The sequence below is a fragment of the Anolis carolinensis genome, chromosome 4 (genome assembly GCF_035594765.1).
Source record: "Anolis carolinensis isolate JA03-04 chromosome 4, rAnoCar3.1.pri, whole genome shotgun sequence".
NCBI classification, from domain to species: domain Eukaryota; kingdom Metazoa; phylum Chordata; class Lepidosauria; order Squamata; family Dactyloidae; genus Anolis; species Anolis carolinensis.
The window spans coordinates 76503191-76522984 of record NC_085844.1 but is presented as its reverse complement, the minus strand read 5'-3'; the positions used below and the strand labels follow the sequence as shown (position 1 = coordinate 76522984).

Here is a 19794-nt window from a genome sequence, read left to right as displayed (position 1 = left end):
GCGATAAATGAGCTTGGAAACTCCTTCCCCACTAAATTCTGCTGCCTCCGTCGTCAACCCTTCCCCCTTCCGCCTTTCCACAGCTGCGCAGCATCGCCAAAGCGCTGCTTTGCCAGCCACGTCCCCATTGTTGGAAACAAGTGGTTGACGACAGAGGCAGCAAAATTTAGTGGGGAAGGAGTTTCCAAGCTCATTTATCGCTGTGATAAGTGCCTAGATTTTAATGGCAACTACGTGAGATGTGGTATTGGGTATGGCTTTCAACTGCATATGGTAAATGTTTTCTCCTATACATGGTTCATTTTTAATTCCAAAACGTAATGTACTTTCTGGATAGCCCTTGTATACCCAAAGACACAGATAGGGAAAGACACAGAGAGGTGATTTCATGACAGCTCTTAACATATGTTTTAGGACAGATAACTAGCGTTTCTGTTTTTCCTAAAACTATAACTTTTCTGAAATAATATTATTAACTAAGATTCCAACTGCAAAGTAAAACAATAATACTAAAGAGAACAATTGTGTGTTTTTTAAAAAATGCATCCTGACTGTATATTATATTGATCAACTTGCTCAAATTAGAAATTAATAAAGGAAAATAGTTTCACTTAGACTAATTTACATCAGCGGATATTATCCATAGAAGTCCAGAAAGGGGGGGGGGGGTGATCCTTCTTTAGGGAGTGTTTATCCCAAGGAAATCCAATCATAAACACATTAATAAGCTGCTTTCTGGTTTGTTCCAGAAAAGAACAAACCAGGGGCAATCAGATCAGTCTCAGCTATAATTTAATGTTTTCAGCAGTGGGACTCCTCTCTCCAGCCAGTCAAACCCTCAGCCAAATATTTGTGATTAACTTGTTCAAGTCTTGCATTCATTTGTTTATCTCTGTGAATAGCCAGCTCCAAGATGATTGACAAATATCTTTGCTCATAAGAGCAGTCTCTAAATTGACCTATCCATGCTTGTTTCAAATACTGTCTTTTTCTTGTTAAGTCAATGTTTACATTCTTTGTTCATCATGATCAAACATTTGATCTTCCTGATCCAATTATGCAGATTTATTAAGTCTAGATAATCTATGTAGATCCTATTTTGATGGCATTTTCTATCTGTGGTACACAGATTTCCCCCTCAATTCTCTTTTTCTCCTTGCCAAGACTAGCAGCCATGGAATGAGGAGTGTTTGAGATTCCCACCTCCTTCCATTACAGGATTCCAGTCATTTTGCTGCTGAAAACCATAATGGTTCTCTTGCTGGGTGTCCCTTAAATTTTCATTTGCTATGTGTTTTAAAATGGGATATTTGTTCCTACCACATTTTGTATTTTAAAAGCATACAAAAAGATTTTGTGTTTTAAAGGCAAACATAAAAGATGTTTTGCCAAAACATTGCTTCTTATCAGCTATCAAGGTGCTAACCCCAGAACGCCAGAAGCATATCATCATTCCAAAAGTGATAAAGGGGGGAAAGGTCGGCCACTACTGAAAGTGGCAAACATCATTGTACTTTCTTCCTTCAAATGTTCTAGAACATGAGAGTCAAGGTATAGCAATTTTTATTTCTTGGATTACAGTTCCCAGAATATCTCAGCCCATATGTACAGTAAACAGTTGTGTGTCAAGCCAAGTTGGGGAAGAAGAAAGGTTGGAGAAAGATGGATGATGAAAGAGATTGAAGAAAGAGTTGAGTAGATAGATACAGGACAATCAGAATAGATTACTATATATACTCAGATATATGTCTGGACATTTTAGTCAAAAACCTGGGCCAACTTATCTACAGGTCCGTCTAAGTATTGTGAAGTGGATTAGGGGATCTGTAATTGTTTGAGTGAATGAACCCAGAGGGTGTTCACAAATGCTTCCTCTTTATCCTGGAAAGAAGTGACCAGTGGAGTGCCACAAGGTTTCGTCCTATGCCTGGTTGTGTTCAACATCTTTATTAATGACTTAGTGGAAGGGATAGAAGGCATGATCATCAAGTTTGCAGACAACATCAAAATGGAGAGAGAGCCAATACTCCAGAAGACGGGAGCAGAATTCAAAACAATCTTAACAGATTAGAGAGATGGGCCACAACTAACAAGTTCAACAGGGACAAATGCAAGATAATCCACTTAGGCAGAAAAAAATGAAATGCAAAAATACAGAATGAGGGATGCCTGGCTCAATAGCAGTATGAACCAACAATGTGATGCGGCAGCTAAAAAAGCCACCTGCATCAATAGGAATACAATAGGAATACAGTGCCTAGATCCAGGGAAGTCATGCTACCCACTCTATTCTGTCATTGTCAGACCACACCTGGAATACTGTATCCAATTCTGGGCACCGCAATTGAAAGGAGATGTTGACAAGCTGGAATGTGTCCAGAGAAGAACGACTAAAACGATCAAGGGTCTGGAGAACAAGCCCTATGAGGAGCGGCTTAAAGAGCTGGGCATGTTTGGCCTGCAGAAGAGAAGACTGTGAGGAGACATGATAGCCATGTATAAATATGTGAGGGGAAGTCACAGAGAGGAGTGAGCAGGCTTGTTTTCTGCTGTCCTGGAGACTAGGGTGCAGAAAAACGGCTTCTAACTACAGGACAGGAGATTCCACCTGAACATTGGGAAGAACTTTCTAACTGAGAGCTGTTCAGCAGTGGAACTCTCTGCACGGGACTGTGATAGAGACTCCTTCTTTGGAGGCTTTTAAACAGAGGCTGGATGGCCATCTGTCAGGGGTGCTTTGAATGTCATTGAAAATGGTGGAGTGCTTCCCCTCAAAAGTGTGCCAAAGGAGTAGAGTGAGTTGGTGCTCCTTTCAGGTTCTCCCAAGACAGACTAAGCTCTTACTTTTCACCACTCTTCTCAGATAAGATAATTATTCTTTTTTATCACAGGTAATGACTGTATCTTAAATTTTATTCCAAAAAAGGAACCCAACCTTTCTCTAAACGGAGAGGTGAAAAGTCTTTTTCAATGCCTAGGTGGGGAAATGGGAGTAGCTAGCCTCCTACGGCAGTGTTAGCAGCTTCCGTTCTCTGCAAGATGACCCAAGACTTAGCTGTAGCCTGCCCTCCTCCTGTCTTCTGATTTCCTTTTTTGTGGTCAAACTCTTTTTTTAAAAATACTGGGGAGAGCTGGAAAGGCAGGCTTATGTGTTTATTTCTATTTCATGGATACGCAGTAAGGAATTCTGGAGGGAGCTGCTGTTTACCTTACCAGTTATAAGCAGTCTCATATAGCTACAGTAGGATTAGCTAGACTAAAATCCATTTTCTCCCACTTTTAATGTCACTGCATTGTTTACTGGAGGCATGAAAATATGTTCCCACAGCCCTCCTTCCAGTGCCGAAGCTGCTAAAAACCTTCAGCTAGACAAAGAATGTGGGAGGGAAGGGGGTTGGATATGTCATGGTTTGCATATCTGTGTATGTTAACTGGAAAATGAAGTGCATGAAGCCGATTGGTTGAGCCTGCAAAGACCTGGGGAATTGATTTGATACTGTTTCTGTTCTGCTGCTGCAGAACCAGTTTGGACAAGTTTTTCAGCGCTGACTGAGTAGAGCTGGTGAAGAGAGCAAGTGTACTCAGAAAGGCCTTGCTATTTTGAGGCCTGTTTGCTGCTGAGAAAATAGGGAGAAGAACCAGGAATGTATTCTTCTCTGAGGCAGATTTGTAGACTTCTGTAAGTGATCAGAGGAACCATTGTAAATACTACTTTTTTATCTTTTGGAATCAGTAAAGTTCCTGTATTTTTGTTCTGCAAATCTGAATGGCATATTATTGTATTATTTTACTTTGTTTAATAATGTGTATTATGTTGTTATGTAATGTTTGTGTTGCTTTTATGACTGTAAACCGCCCTGAGTCCCATCCGGGAAATAGGGCGGTATATAAATAAAGTTTTATTATTATTATTATTATTATTATTATTATTATTATTATTATTATTATTACAGTAGAGTCTCACTAATCCAAGCCTCGCTTGTCCAAGCCTCTGGATAATCCAAGCCATTTTTGTAGTCAATGTTTCCAATATATCGTGATATTTTTGTGCTAAATTCGTAAATACAGTAATTACAACATAACATTACTGCGTATTGAACTACTTTTTCTGTCAAATTTGTTGTATAACATGAAGTTTTGGTGCTTAATTTGTAAAATCATAACCTAATTTGATGTTTAATAGGCTTTTCCTTGATCAGTCCTTATAATCCAAGATATTCTGCCGGCCCGTTTAGCTTGGATTAGCGAGACTCTACTGTATTATTATTATTGTTCTGCGAGTGACTCTGGATCATGGGCATACGTAAGAGCTTCCATTTATCATCATTATCAATCCGCTACAGGATAAGCATAAAAAGAAGCTTCTTTGTTACCTTTTAAAACTGTATTTCCATTGTGCAGAAATTGTATATATGTATTTTTCAACTTTGCACCATGAGATGCTTGTTGTGTTGTTGTTGTTGTTGTTGTTGTTGTTATATCCTGCTTTATCTTTCTAAAAAAGAGACCCAAAGCAGCTAACAAGACTAAAAACAACTCAGTTATAGTTATGGGAACCATTAAAAAAGTAACTTTCCCAAGCTCTAATCTCTCAGACTGGACATGACAATCGTTAATGCCACACGATACACAACGTTATTAATGTCATCCGATTAAGCATTTATTGAACGAATATCTGATGCAGGAAGGGGAGGAAAAGGAATTATGTAAAAGGTCCAAAATCCTTACATGTGGACCATCAGAGCCTTACTGAAAATGCACCCATGATGCTTTTAGAGAAAAACACAAAATAATGTTTTTTCCAATTATAGCCCACAGCTGCTGCAGTTCCAATATGCCTGCTCTACACACAGGTGCAGCCATTATGACAATGAATAGGACACATTAAAGGTGTCATCATCTATAGGGGTAATAACAATACTAGCGTTGAAAAGGTATTTTCACTAGCAGCCTAATGTTAGGATGGAAGGGAAGAGAGAGAAAGAAATAAAATAACATAAAATGGAGAAAGCAATTCACAGCCATCCCTGATGACTCAACTGCTGCTTAGAAACGTTCAGGTTTCAAAGACATCTCAGGCACTGGGGTATTAGCCCAGCAGGTGGAAACTAAAAGCACTGAATGGCCTAGAAATGATTGCATTGTAATATCTAAAAGGAGAAGATAACGGAACAACCCATACCAACGAAATGTCAGATGTTAGAAAAACTGGGCAGAACCACATATTGCTTCTACCGTTTGGGAGAGTAGAGTGCGTCCTTGACCCTGTTTTCCAACCCACTCCCCTTTATCAAAGTTCAACTAAAAGGAGAATTTGCAAAGTTTGCTATTTGGCAGAGCTCACATTTGTTATTTCAGTCACATCCAAATTTCCCTCTGGCCATTCTGGCTAGGGATTTTAGGAGTGGCAGTCAAAAAAGCAGCTTTTCCAACAGCCTTTCCATAAATAAGTAAAAAGGGCTGTTTCAAACAATACTATTTAAGTGTGTTAAGCACTAAATTATTTTACATTATAGGGATTTTTTTCCCTTCAGTCATGGCCTTACTAGCTATCTTCAATAATCACCTGGAGGACACATCACAATTCCTTTAACAGTCGATTTCACTGTCCTTGTGCTTCCTGAAAGGCCCTATATCCCAGGCTCTGATACCAGGTTTTCTGTTTATCCCAGATTATCTGGCAGTGCGGACTCATATAATCCAGTTTAAAACAGAACACCTGGGATCAGATCCTGGGATAAAGGGCCTGTCTGGAAGGGGCCTTTTGCTTTCTGAGACCTGTCCATCCTCTACAGAAATATATACAGTAGAGTCTCACTTATCCAACATAAACGGGCCAGCAGAACGTTGGATAAGCGAAAATGTTGGATAATAAGGAGGGATTAAGGAAAAGCCTATTGAACGTCAGATTATATTATGATTTTACAAATTAAGCACCAAAAACATCATATTTTACAAGAAATTGACAGAAAAAGCAGTTCAATACACAGGAACGTTATGTAGTAATTACTGTATTTACGAATTTAGCACCAAAACATCTCAATGTATTGAAAACTGGCTACAAAATCACTGACTACTAAAAAATTGACTGCAAATAAAGATAGACTTGCATAAAATGAACTTACAGTAGCCACATTGTCAGAAATTAAATCTATAAAAACATCAATCATTGCTGTCTAGAGAAACAGCTGTAGATCGGGGCGGGAGGCAAACTGCGTTGGATAATCCAGAACATTGGATAAGCGAATGTTGGATAAGTGAGACTCTACTATATTAGTGAATTATGCTTAGAGTCATGATTAGGATGGCAGGATAGTACCACAAACTAGATAAATTTTCTATTATCTCTGAAAGTAATTGATTTTTACCCACTTGATTCTTAAATAGAGTTACTTGGAAAATGAGGATGTAGCACCTTATGCCCTGTATAAATTGTCTGAGTTTTAATAACCCCTGCATTTGAACCATGGAAATCAAGTGTCAAACAGGGATTTGTTATTGCCCCACCCTTATTTTCCATCTTCATAACCAGTGTAGAAATCACTTATTGAACAGATGGTTGTGTCATAGCCACCAGCAATGGATCTGGCCCAAGCTTGGTACATGTACCCATCACAACCATCTTATAATACTGCAATAGGGGTTTTTTTTTTGGGGGGGGGGGGGGTTAATGGACGTTGATGGGGTTGTACATCCGGAGAACCATGCCAATCCCACAGATGATGGATCAGGTCCAAACTTGGCATACATAGCCATCACAAGCAACCTAAAATACTGGCGGAGTTTGGGAAGATTGGTAGAGGATGATAGGAGTTGTACTCCACCCACCTCTGGAGAACCGTATGAATCCAAGTGATCTGGCCCAGACTTGCACACATACCCATCATGATTATCTTAAAATATTGGTGAGGTTTGGGAAGGATTGAAAGAGAATGATGGGAGCTGTAGTCCACCCCCATCCGGAAAGTCATGTGAATCCCAGTGATGATGGATCTGGACCAAACTTAATACAAATGCCCCCCATGACCCAACTTAAAATACTGGTGGGCTTAGAGGCCATGATAGAGGATGGGGGGAGTTACAGTCCACCCACATCCAGAGAGCTGCATTATTCCCTCGCCCCATAACTGAGGGTACAACTCTCCTCAAAACCAATCAGATGGCTCAGCCTACTTGCCAGAATGCATCTTCCAACATCCTTACTCCTTCACTAGGCAGGATGGGGATGATGGGAATTGCAGCCCAAGAAGAAGGCTGAGTGCTTTGACTGGTTAGGACAGTGGTTCTCAACCTGTGGGTCCCCAGGTGTTTTGACCTACAACTCCCAGATGGTTTCTTGTCTGGAATTCCTCTGTCTTCTGAATGTTGTACTTTATTTACTGTCCTGATTTTAGAGTTTTTCAATGGCTTCTCTGTGTGGTCTGGCATGGTGGTTGTTAGAGTGGTCCAGCATTTATGTGTTCTCAAATAATATGCTGGTTGGTTCATCAAGTGCTCTGCTATAGCTGACTTCTCTGCTTGAGTTAGTCTGCAGTGACTTTCATGTTACTTGATTCGTGTTTGGGCAATGCTGTTTTTGGAGGTCCCTATGTAGACTTATCCACAGCTGCATGCTATATTATAGACTCCTGCAGAGAAGAAACAAAACCTACAAACTATCCACAAACCCACTAAGAAAATCCAATAAACGCTAATTTCAGCAAAGGACAAGAGGGATCCTCTCACCTCTGTAGGAGTCTGCCAGAGGCGGTCCTAGGTATTTTTCAAGTGTAGGCGAACAGAATTTTGGTGCCCCCCCCCCCCAAACCAATCACTGATAAATAAAAGTGTTGGATAAGCAAAAATGTTTGATAATAAGGAGGGATTAAGGAAAAGCCTATTAAACATCAAATTACATTAAGATTTACAAATTAAGCACAAAAACATGTTTTACAACCAGTCAACAGAAAAAGCAGCTCAATACCTTGCGGAGGCAGGCAGCAGGAAACAGCCGATGCCTCGATGGCGCCCTCAACAAGATGGCGCCACAGGCAACTGCCTAGTTGGCCTGACGGTTGAACTGCCTCTGGAGTCTGCCATATACCATGCAGCTGTGGACAAGTCTACATAGGGACCACCAAACAGACCTCACAACCTCTGAGGATGCCTGCCATAGATGTGGGCAAAATGTCAGGAGAGAATGCTTCTGGAACATGGCCATACAGCCCAGAAAAATCACAGCAACCCAGTGATTCTAGCCATGAAAGCCTTCAACAATACAATAAAGATTATATTTCATCCAGGGGCATCTTTAGTACCTCTGAGGTATGTGGACACTCCCCAGCTGCCAGGCAGGCTTTGGATTGCATAGGGTGGACACTCACCAGCCACCATGGTGATGCTGATCCAGAGTACCCCACTCTGGATAAGCATCACCATTTCTGGCACGTGTAAATACTCCTTGGTTCATTTTTTTTACCAGTTCATAGGAATCAAGCAGGTGACAGCTAAGAACATGAACACTGACAGCAAACTAAGGAGCAGTTTACCATACAACATCACATGGGCTCTAAAGCTGTTCTCTGGATCCCTGACAGATCCCAGCTCACCAGAGCAGGAAGAGCAGAAGTGTTTTAAAGAGGGCTTCAAATGGGAGGTGGGGGTGGGAGCGGGAGGACATTAAAATTAATTTGAAACCTCACAGCATGCCAACATAATGAAAAGAAAACTGAATGGATAAGTTGGCTGGTACACCATGGCTGGCAGAGAGACAGCTGAGCTCCAGAAAAGCAACTGGGTGAAAGTAAACCATTAAAATAGAAAGCCGGAGAGGGAGGTCAGGATTGCCAACTGGTTAAGGAAGAATGGGCTGATCCGCTCCTGTTCTTCTAAGAGTAACTTGGTATGCAGATGTTAACTGATAAAACTTTTCACATCAGGAATAATAAACGTCTTCTTGTGGGTGTGGGTGTGAATATACGGCATCCTAGAGAAAAATCTGCAACCCCAGAAACTTGGAAGCTATGCTCATTGACATACATATCCAAAATGTGCAGCATTTAAAAGAAACAGAGAATATTAACTTTCTGGCCTAATTTGAAATAATAAATACTAAGTAAGAAAGCTTAAGGTGTGTTGAGGATCCAAAATCCCTAGACTAACCAATTACTCGATGATGATGATGATTATGATGATGATGATGATGATGATGACTGCCAACTGCAAAAGGCCACCCTACTGGGGTCTGCACGCATCATCCGAAAATACATCACACAGTCCTAAACACTTGGGAAATGTTTGACTTGTGATTTTGTGATATGAAATCCAACATATCTATCTTGTTTGCTGTGTCATACAACGTCATTGTGTCAATAATAATAATGATTATTATTATTATTATTTTATTTTTGTATCCCGCCTCCATCTCCACAAAGGGACTCAGGGCAGCTTACATGGGGACAAGCCCGATCAGACATGGATTAAAAACATAACTCAGTAAAAATTAAACGACATCATAACAACAGAAAAACAACATCATCAAACAGCCAATAGCCTGAAACACAATAAATCCTGAATTTCGGAGAGTAGGAATTTGTGTAACAGAGCTTGAGGACAGAGCCGGTGGAAAAGTGCAGGAGCCAATAACAAATTAGGACTAGAAGGGCATTGTCAATTAAAACGCTAATTCTATAGGACAAGGGACATGTAAAATGCAGGAGATGAGTAAGTTATAGTTGGGGCCAAATATCTAGTGGCCTGCTTAATCAAAGACACAACAGAACATCCACGTTTTTAAGTCTTTACGAAACATAGCACCTTAACCACACATTATGACTTACCAAGTTGGCAAGAGTAGGGAAATTATTGATTTTGGAAGGGACTAGGCACACTGTTTGTTTTTTCCATACTCTCCAACATGTCAGAGATTAAAAATTTGACATATGTGGCTGAACTACATCAGAATGTGGGACTAGGCAAAAAGAAGGCAAACTTTAATGAAAATGAACACATAAAGCTATTATTTTAAGCAGAGAAACATTGAAATGTATGTATTGGGTTTAGAAAAGGTAAGGATATGCCATCTCTCTTATGCCTCCTGCTAAATTAATTGAGGGCAAACTATTTCTGCAATTAGAACCCAATTTATAGGAACTGAAGTAAGTCAAGGACAAAGGAAGAATGTGAAACTGGAGGAGAGAGAAACGGGGGCATTTTAAAAGCAGCTGATAAAGAAAAGAAGAAAACTAGGACGGTGGGATGATATGCATTGTAATGTTCAATCCTTCATCTCTCCAGGGAGGATAGGAAAAAACTTTTGTCTGAAACCCTGGAGTGCTGCCGCCGAATATGCAGGAGTGAACTTGATGGATTGGAAATCTGACTTAATTTTAGTTGTGATATTCTCTCTTTTTAGTTCACTGGGGATTTTCATAAATGGCAAATACAGGAATTATGTGTGCAAGAAGACTGCAAACAATATTTTCCAGGTGAGCAGAATTTCTTTTCAAAGCTTGAGAGAAAATAGGGAAAATTGAAATCAATATCCCAGGGCAAGGGGAAACAGCCACTAAGGTATGCAAGTCTTATATATTGTAAATTGGACATATAGGACTTTCCACAATGAATGCTCTTCAAACTATAACGGTTTAAAAATGTTTTTGGCATCAGACAAGAGGACTTCTAGAAACATTTTGCTATGGATCATGCCACCTTCCTTTCCATTATCCTAGCTGATGCCTCACAGGACCTCCTGATTGTTATTAATTTACTAGAAACCAGACTGACTACAATGATTCTGCTTCCTGAACCAGTGTTGCCAAGTGTCCCTTGTTATAAGGGATGTCTTTTATTTAAGGGTTTTATTTGAAACCTCTGAGGTTTCTGCTATCATCTTCTTCTTCATCATCATCATCATCATCATCATCATCATCATCACAAAAGCTAAATAGCCACCTGTTGGGGTGCTTTGATTGTGTTTTTCCTGCATGGCAGAAGGGGGTTGACCTCGAAGATCTTCCACTGAAATACTGTTAAGTTTATGTTGGTTAATATTGCTCTTCATTTTAAATATTAGATTATTCTTTCTTTTTTGCTCTCTTTTTTTAAACTATGTGAACACTCTCCATCCATCTGCAACTGGCCCGGCCCACCATGTCTGTGAGATATATATATATATATATATATATATATATATATATATATATATATATATACACATACATACATACACACACACACACTATTAAAATATATAATATAATATATAAACATTTATTGGAGGTCCACAAGAAACATTTGCTTCAAAAAGGGTTCTACAGCTGAAAACGTTTGAGAATCCCTGCTCTAACACTTTGACTAAATTGAGGCTACAGTAGTTTGGGTATGTTATGAAAAAAGAGACAATAATACTCTATTGGAGAAATGCAGTAAGAAAATAGGAAGCATACAGATGTGCTTTCACTGACACTTTAAGGTAGAATGGTTCAATAAAGCAAGCCATGACCCTGTATGTGCAAAGTTGTCAATACAGTTTGAGTACCCCTTACCTAAAATGCTTGGAACAAAAAGTACTGTATATACTCGAGTATAAGCCTATTTTCAGCCCTTTTTTAGGGCTGAAAAAGCTCCCCTCGGCTTATACTCGAGTGAGGGTCCTGGCCGGCTTCTATTCAGGTCGACATACTTGAGTATAAAGTACAGTACAGTATTCAGAGTTGGACAGTCTTATCTTATTATCTTATTATTATCTTAAATTATAGTTTTATATAAATATTCAAAAACATTTAACCTACTGATGCCTCAAATAACGCAATTTTATTAATATCTATTTTTATTTTTTAATTTGACCCATAGCTGCTGCATTTTCCACCCTCGTCTTATACTCGAGTCAATGAGTTTTCCCAGTTTTTGTGGTGAAATAGCTGCTGCATTTCCCACCCTCGTCTTATACTTGAGTCAATAGGTTTTCCCAGTTTTTGTGGTAAAATTAGGTGCTTCGGCTTATATTTGGGTCGGCTTATACTCCAGTATATATGGTATTTTGGTTTTTAGAGGGTTTTTTTGGTATCTTTGAATAACAGTATTTGCAAGCATGCACGCACACACATGCGCGCACACACAGATATAGATATAGATACTATGGGACTCACATATAAACAGGAAAAAAATCAGATATATGGTGTATACTTAGAACATAGCCTTAATGTCATTTTATACAAAACATTTTTATACTTTTGTGCATGAAGTGAAATTTGTGTACATTGAGCAATCAGAAAGCAAAAATGTCACTACCTCAGCCATTCATGTGGACATTTTGAATTTTAGGGTATTTCAGATTTCAGAATTCCAGATAAGGGATGATGAACCTGTAATGGGATTATTTTGAGGTCTCTTTTGATGGTTTAAAAGCAACAACCTAATCTTCAGCACATCTGTGGGCAGCACTTTTGAGGTCCAGAATTGGCTGTCTGCAAGGACATTGCCCAGGGGATACCTGGATGTTTGATGTTTTACCATCCTGTGGGAGGCTTCTCATGTCCCCACATGGGAGCTGGAGCTGACGGAGTGATAAAGTTAGTTTCAAAACTTCACAGTTCCATGCCCCCAAACTTCTTAGGTAATATACACCAGAAAAGTGGAAAGTTCTCTTTCTTCCCAGAATACCTAAGGAAATACCAGGGCTTATTATGTGTACTTTTTGCAAATGGGGCGATGGGAAGAGAAAACATTCCTGTGATCAACGTTTCCCACTCCTTTTTAGCTCTCTCACCCTGTATTATTATCTTTTGGAAATGGTTTTTCCTTTCTCAAATAATTAAAGCAAATGCACAAGGACAGTAATTAATTGGATTTAAATTCCAAATGACTACAAAAGCAAAGACATGAGTCACTAGTCCATTCTAATGAGAAGGTTTATTAAGGGCCTTCCTTTGATAGTCATATAGAGCAGGGTTATAAATATTTCATATTCAATTAATTGAATTTTGTCTTGAGTCTCTGATGCTACCCTGAAATGTTAATCCACTGGGAACTAAAATCTAAGAGAAGGCAGAAAAATTCCATAACTGTGTCACAAACATACTCCTTACCCCACAGCGACACAGAGCAGTGTCTAGAAAAGATATTTTAATGTGAACTGGTTCAGTTTTTCTAGAGACTGTAAACGTGACTGTTCATTTACTACACCATAGTGTTATTTTTAATAATCTTTAGTAGTAGATAAACAACATAACTATACACTATAATAAACACAGTAATGAAACACCACCAAAAAAACACTAACCATATAGTACAACCCCCACACATATAATACAACCTACCAACATAAAATACATTTTTAAAAGATTTCCCACTATCCAAACCAAAAAAGTATGATTGTGTTAAACTTCTCTATACCCTTTAGTTAAAATTACATCTTCTGACGAAAAGTTCAACAAAAATCTTTCAAATTTCAAAACCCACAAGCGTGATCTCGTTTTCTTTCTTCTTTGCGACAGATAAAAACAATTTCCAGTCTTTTAAGTTTTCCAATGACTTCTCTCTGACCAAAGAAGTTAATTTGTCCATTTCCACCATATTACAAATGTTTAAAATTAATTCTTCATTTGCAAGCAAGTTTTTTTCCAGTTCTGGACATATAACAACCTTGCAACCAATATGATGTAATGTATCACTTTAAAATTAACACCCTTAAATTGCTCATTTGACAATTCCAATAAAAATAGCTCAAGCAAACCACAGTTTTATAAATGGTATTCAGAGGCAATATACAGCAACAACGAGTAACCATAGATAGCTTTATCCAATTAAAGATAAATGACTTGTCATGCTTTAAAGCTACCGAAATTGGTAGTAATCATTACACCTTGTGATAGCATAGTCTGTCATTTATCTCTGTGTAATGCAAATAAATACTTTCTAGAGTCACTCTTTAATTTCCACAATGCAACTTTGGGTTGGTAAGAGGTGGAGAACCTAAACATTTTTTCTACTTACTGCATAATTTTATACATTTCTATCATGTATCCCATTGCTTTGTTGTTGTTATGTGCTTTCCAAACTGTCTCTGGACACATTAGTGTATTAGCTGAGGTGTGTGTGTCACATGAACTTAATGAGAAACCCGAGTTTATGTGAAATAAGCAATAAGTCGTATATTTTAAAATATATAAATGAAAGTTTTTCATGAGATATGTTGTGTCCCCAGACATTTTGTTATTGCAATTTATGTAAGTGCCTGTCTCTCTTAAAAGAGGTTGGTTTAACCTTCAGTTTGTTGGTACAACTGAATTACTGTGTTGCAAAATGATGCATGTATAAAAAGTGTGTCACGAGCACGAAATGTTTGCAAGTTTGCCCTAAGTCAAACCTATAATGGGGTTTTCTGGTGCTGAGCATGTACGTCTCGTCCTAAGTTAAGGCAAAACTACCACTGGGGTTTCTGGGGCTGGAATTGTGTGATTTATCCAAGATGGGTCTCCACGGAATCAAACCCTGATCTCCAGAGCTGCAGTGAAATGCTCAAACTACTACAGTGCTCCCTCACTACTTCGCAGTTCGCTTTTCGCAGACTTGCTGTTTTGCCGTTTTTTAATCAACACTAAAATAATATTATAAATTATAAATTCCTCTTTTTATTTCCTTCCTAAGGAGAAGTCTGAGGAAGGAAGGAAGAAGCCCAAGGGAGAGAAAAGTAGGCTAAAGCAGTTTTGTTTTCGCCTCACAAGGCAGCAGGAGCATCCCTATATAGCGTCCAAATATAGCGCCCCTACTTCGTGGATGTTCACTTATTGCGGGTGGTCCTGGAACATAACCTCCGTGATAAGTGAGGGAACACTGTACATCACACTGATTCTCTTATTACTTTCCTATTTTAAAAGTACCTCAAATAAGGGGAATGCTTCATTGCCTTGGACATGTGCATAAGGAACATAAACAGAGGTGGCTAATGTACTCAAGACCTACTCATGGACTTTTCCATAGGTATTTGGTTAGCTATTGTGGGAACAGTGCTGGATTAGACATCCTTTTTGCCTGACCTAATCTTAACTAATAGTTTAGCCATTCAATTCACATGATAACACGTAAGAACTGTAGCTCTGTTTGTAGCTTATCTAACAAAAAGATGTCCCTGGTCAGCAGATTTGACCAACTTTAACCAGCTCTTTGGACCAAGTGACCAGATATTTCCCCTTATTTCAAAACAATGCACAGACTTTGATCCCAAGATAGGAGCTTTACAGATGTTTGCTATTCTTTCATTTTCCTGAAAAGTTTTAATGCAGATTAGCATTACTGGTCAAAACAAGATGGGACACAGGGAACTGCCGAGACCCAAAATTGGATATGAAACAGAACAGAACCTTCAGTAATTTTCTTTAATGTTGGCATTTTAACTGGCTCATAGTTGGGATGTTCAATTGATTGTACGGGCCCCTTTTTAATTGATGGCTACTGCCGTGTTTTAGTGAGCACTTTATTTGAGTTGAGTTCTTGTTAATTTCTGTATGTTGTTTTATGTAAATTGGTTTGTCATTGATTTTATAAATGCTGATGTATTGTATTTTATGTGTTTGTATGGCACCATCGTGTGCTACTTTGTAAGCTGCCCCAAGTCCCTATTGGGAGATAGTGGTGGGGTATAAATAATAATTATTATATTATATTATTATTATTATTATTATTGACACAACGACGTTGTATGACACAGCAAACAAGATAGACATGCTGGATTTCGTTTCACAAAACCACAAGTCGAACACTTCCCAAGTGTCTAGGACTGTGTGATGTATTTTCGGATGATGCGTGCAGATCCCAACAGAGTGGCCTTTTGCAATTGGCAGATCGTAATTTTGTCAATGTCTATTGTTTCCAAATGCTGGCTGAGATCTTTTGGCACGGCACCCAGTGTGCCCATCACCACCGGGATCACCTGCACTGGTTTCTGCCAGAGTCGTTGAAGTTCAATCTTATAATTATTATAATATTATAATTATTATATATATATTTTATTATTATTATTATTATTATTATTATTATTAGAAAATTCATTGCAGGTATTATCAATAAGCCCACTAATTCAACTCACTCATTCTCCAACAATACCATACTGTTTACATTCTGAGTTTTTTGAGCAAAATATGCCTATTGACGTGCTTTCAGCCAAATGGTTTACTATGTGGGAAAGTCAGCACAAATTGCTTAGTGGTGTTCAGGAAATATTACATCATGCATTTATCTGGTGCAGTCTGGTGGAATATATTCCTGAATATATCCTGGTGTCCCTTGAGATCATACTAAAGTGCTTCTATTTCTGTCTTGAAAATGCTAAAACATGTCCTCCATTTTTGAGTAAAAGTGAATGTAGGTGACAGCAATAATCACAGATGTAGGAAGGACACAATCTAACTATCTTCCACATACAAGCAGAAGCATTTCCAATCAATGTAAAATGAAATTTAATAAACAGGTCGATGCATCATAGGAACCACTAGATGTCACCACTGCTATGCATCATTTGAAAGCTGGTTCTGCTACCAATGTTCGCATATCTTCAATAAAAGATGAGACAAGTTTAAATTTTTTGTTTTTAATAAGAAAAAGTATGTGACAGTTTTACAGAGTTCAAATCTATCATCAACTACTAGCCAGGAATGCCCATCTTTGGAGACATCATACTTTGGAGAGGAATCACTGTGTGTTTGTGGACTTCTCCATGACTGAAAATGAGTAATTCAGGAAACAATTTTTTATGTCCCAGGCATAAAAAATATTAAGGATAGAGATATTATCAAAACATGTCTCCTATTTACCGCAAGTATTAATTAAAAGACACACTCAAAATCCTGTTCAATTATTTTTAATTTGCCCTGTTCCATATAACAATAAAAAATTCTTATTTTTAAAAAAATCAACATGGGGAAATAATCTAGTTTTTTTTAAAAAAAATGCAAAAGCATTGTTTTAAACTTCAGGTAAGTTCAAAGGCACATAGTTTGAAAAGGTCGACCCAAGTGCTTTAATACAAAGTTTCCCTGAGTTAATTTCAATTATCCAAGTAATTTGTCTTTATGTGTCTAATTATACTAAGGAATGACTGATGCAGGCGACATCAGACAAATATAGAGCACCAGTTAAACATGTCTGGGGAAGTGTGGAAATTCCCACCTTCAATGTTGAGCATACAGACGAAATATGAAGGGAGGTTTGGTAAAGTTTTCCAAGCATTCCTTATTCTCTCATTTCAATACAAATATACCGTATATACTCGAACATAAGCCGGCCCAAATATAAGCCAAGGCACCTAATTTTACCACAAAAACTGGGAAAACTTATTGACTCAAGTATAAGACGAGGGTGGGAAATGCAGCAGCTACAGGTAAATTTCAAAAATAAAAATAAAATTACATTAATTGAGGCATCAGTAGGTTAAATGTTTCTGAATATTTACATAAAATTGTAATTTAATATAATAAGACTTTAATAAAATAAGACTGTCCAACTCTGATTATCTATATACTCAAGTATAGTCCAACCTGAATATAAGCCGGCCAGGACCCTCACTCAAGTATAAGCTGTGGGGGGCTTTTTCAGCCCTAAAAACAGCTGAAAAGCTCAGCTTATATTTGAGTATATACTGTGTTTACATTTATTTTAACAATGTGGGGAATGATATTCAGTGTTCCATGATTCTCTTGTTATCTGATGATGACTTCCACAGACTTTCAGCTGTTTTTCTTATACATTAACAGTTCCAAAACATTTCACTTTGGAAAATCCACCAACAAAATTGCGGAAGATGTCACAAACACTTAGCCCTTTTTGGAGTAGTAACGGAAAGCATCAATGAAAGTCTTCCATCCCCTATTCAGGACATTACAGATATATAATCTGTCTTTAATTGGTTCATAAAGATGGGGTGTGGGATGGTTGAAAGAGAAAAAACGCTTTTTGGCATTGACAACGCCAATATACAAACCCAGCAAATCAACCTTTTCTTCATTTCAAACATACTGGCTAATTAAGTCAGAGATTAGGGATTGAAAAATATTTACAAAAAATTAAATACATTAGAAACATTTTCTTTAACACACACATATACAGTATAAAAGCTATTATCTTTTCCATTCAAGAATGTAAACATTATCCAGGAACAAAGTTCGACCATTAAATCTGTAAAGTTTTGTTCTGTCTTTTAAAAAGCGGTGTATTCCTTGTACTTCCAGCTTCGCACAGGAGACGGTGAGCAATTCCCTTTTGAAGGATCATTTTTGCTTCCTGTTTATTGCAAAGTGATTTGTTCCTTGAAATGCAACTTGCTCCTTTTTTATGTGTTTCGGACATTTGATGGGCAGGATGAGCAATACAAGTACACATAGAACATGCATATGGAAATATAGTGACCTAGGAATGACAAAGACAAAAGTAGTCAGAATATAAACTATTGAAAGTTGTGACCTAGAAAATTCAAAATCACTTGCATTATGGCAACAATATATGTCAGGCTTGGGGCAACTTGGGCCCTCCAGGTGTTTTGGACTTCAACTCCCACCTTTCCTAACAGCCTCAGACCCCTTCCTTTCCCAACTCAGCCGCTTGACATATAGTATTTCTGGACAGTAAAACAAAATATTTTGAAAAAAGGACAGCTCTTTCTTCATAGCCTATTACAATAAATATCCTAGGAAGTGTCCAACTGTATTTGGCAGGCTTATCTTTGTACATATTGGCTCTGAATAGGAGATCTTTCAAGTGCTCACAACAGACATTTACTTTACTCCATCCAGAATGCAATATGATTTCCAGAGGGAGGATATGATTTTTTTCTAACTTCAGCAAATCTATGAAAAAAGAAGACTATAATACCTCTCAAATTGCTAGGAATCAGTCTTTCAACTTTAAACTCCGATATATAAAAATTTATCTGAAGACCAGTATGGATTACTTTAAAATTGGCCTCTTCTACTTTGCCAAGTTTCGGATCAGTACAGAATAATATTTGCATCCACCTTTATCTGACAAAATATGTCCTCTCTAGAATTTTTCTAGCTCCTCCAGGTGTGTGTGTGTGTGTGTGTGTGTGTCAGGAGCGACTAGAGAAACTGCAAATCACTTGTTGCCCAGGGGACACCTGGATGTTTTACCATCTTGTAGGAGGCTTCTTGGTCATCCTGGTGATTCTCTGGTATGCTTCAGCCAGAAATTATCAGTGACTCACTGGAAGACCTAGAAAATTCTTAGAGAGGATACCTCTTGAGGAATATTCTAGGTCTTCCAGGAAGATTAGATTGTCACTTCTGGCATATGTCATTCATTTCAATAAGGTTCACTATTATAAATGGTTTCCTGATTCTTTTGTAAGTTTAGAAATACGAGGGCTGTATTCAATCATATGATGATTGAATACAGCCAGTCCCTGAGTTACAAACATCTGACCTACAAATGACTCATAATTAAGAACAGAGGTAAGACAACAGGAAGTAAGGGAAATCTACCTACTTCCGGGAAGGGAAATTCAATCCTGGAAGGGTTATCATGGGGAAAAGGTGTCTCCACTGAAGTTTTATCACTAATCCTTGTTTCCACAACAAGACAGTTTTTTCAAAATCTAATTCTCACAGGGACAGAAAGTGAGGTGAAATCTTCTGAACAGGGACACAGACAGCAAAAGAAACACCACAGGGGTGTTATCCCTTCTTTATGCTATCCAAAACTTTTTTAAAAAAATTGGTTGGAGTTACAGTTAAAGTTGCAAATTCAACCTAGGGAACTTAGGCAAGCCCCTACACTACAGCACTTTCAGAAAGAGCTGAACAC

At 38.1% G+C, this 19794-nt stretch overlaps 1 protein-coding gene across 1 annotated transcript in view; it reads right to left on the bottom strand.

Moving 5' to 3' along the window:
* Positions 1-16551: 16551 nt before the first annotated feature.
* The window catches only part of mboat1 (membrane bound O-acyltransferase domain containing 1), a 41785-nt gene continuing 38542 nt past the window's right edge, over positions 16552-19794 (bottom strand). The window contains exon 13 of the mRNA XM_003219781.4: positions 16552-18381. Coding sequence (XP_003219829.2) covers positions 18243-18381 — 139 coding nt within the window. The 3' untranslated portion in view covers positions 16552-18242. The remainder of the gene's footprint in view (positions 18382-19794) is intronic.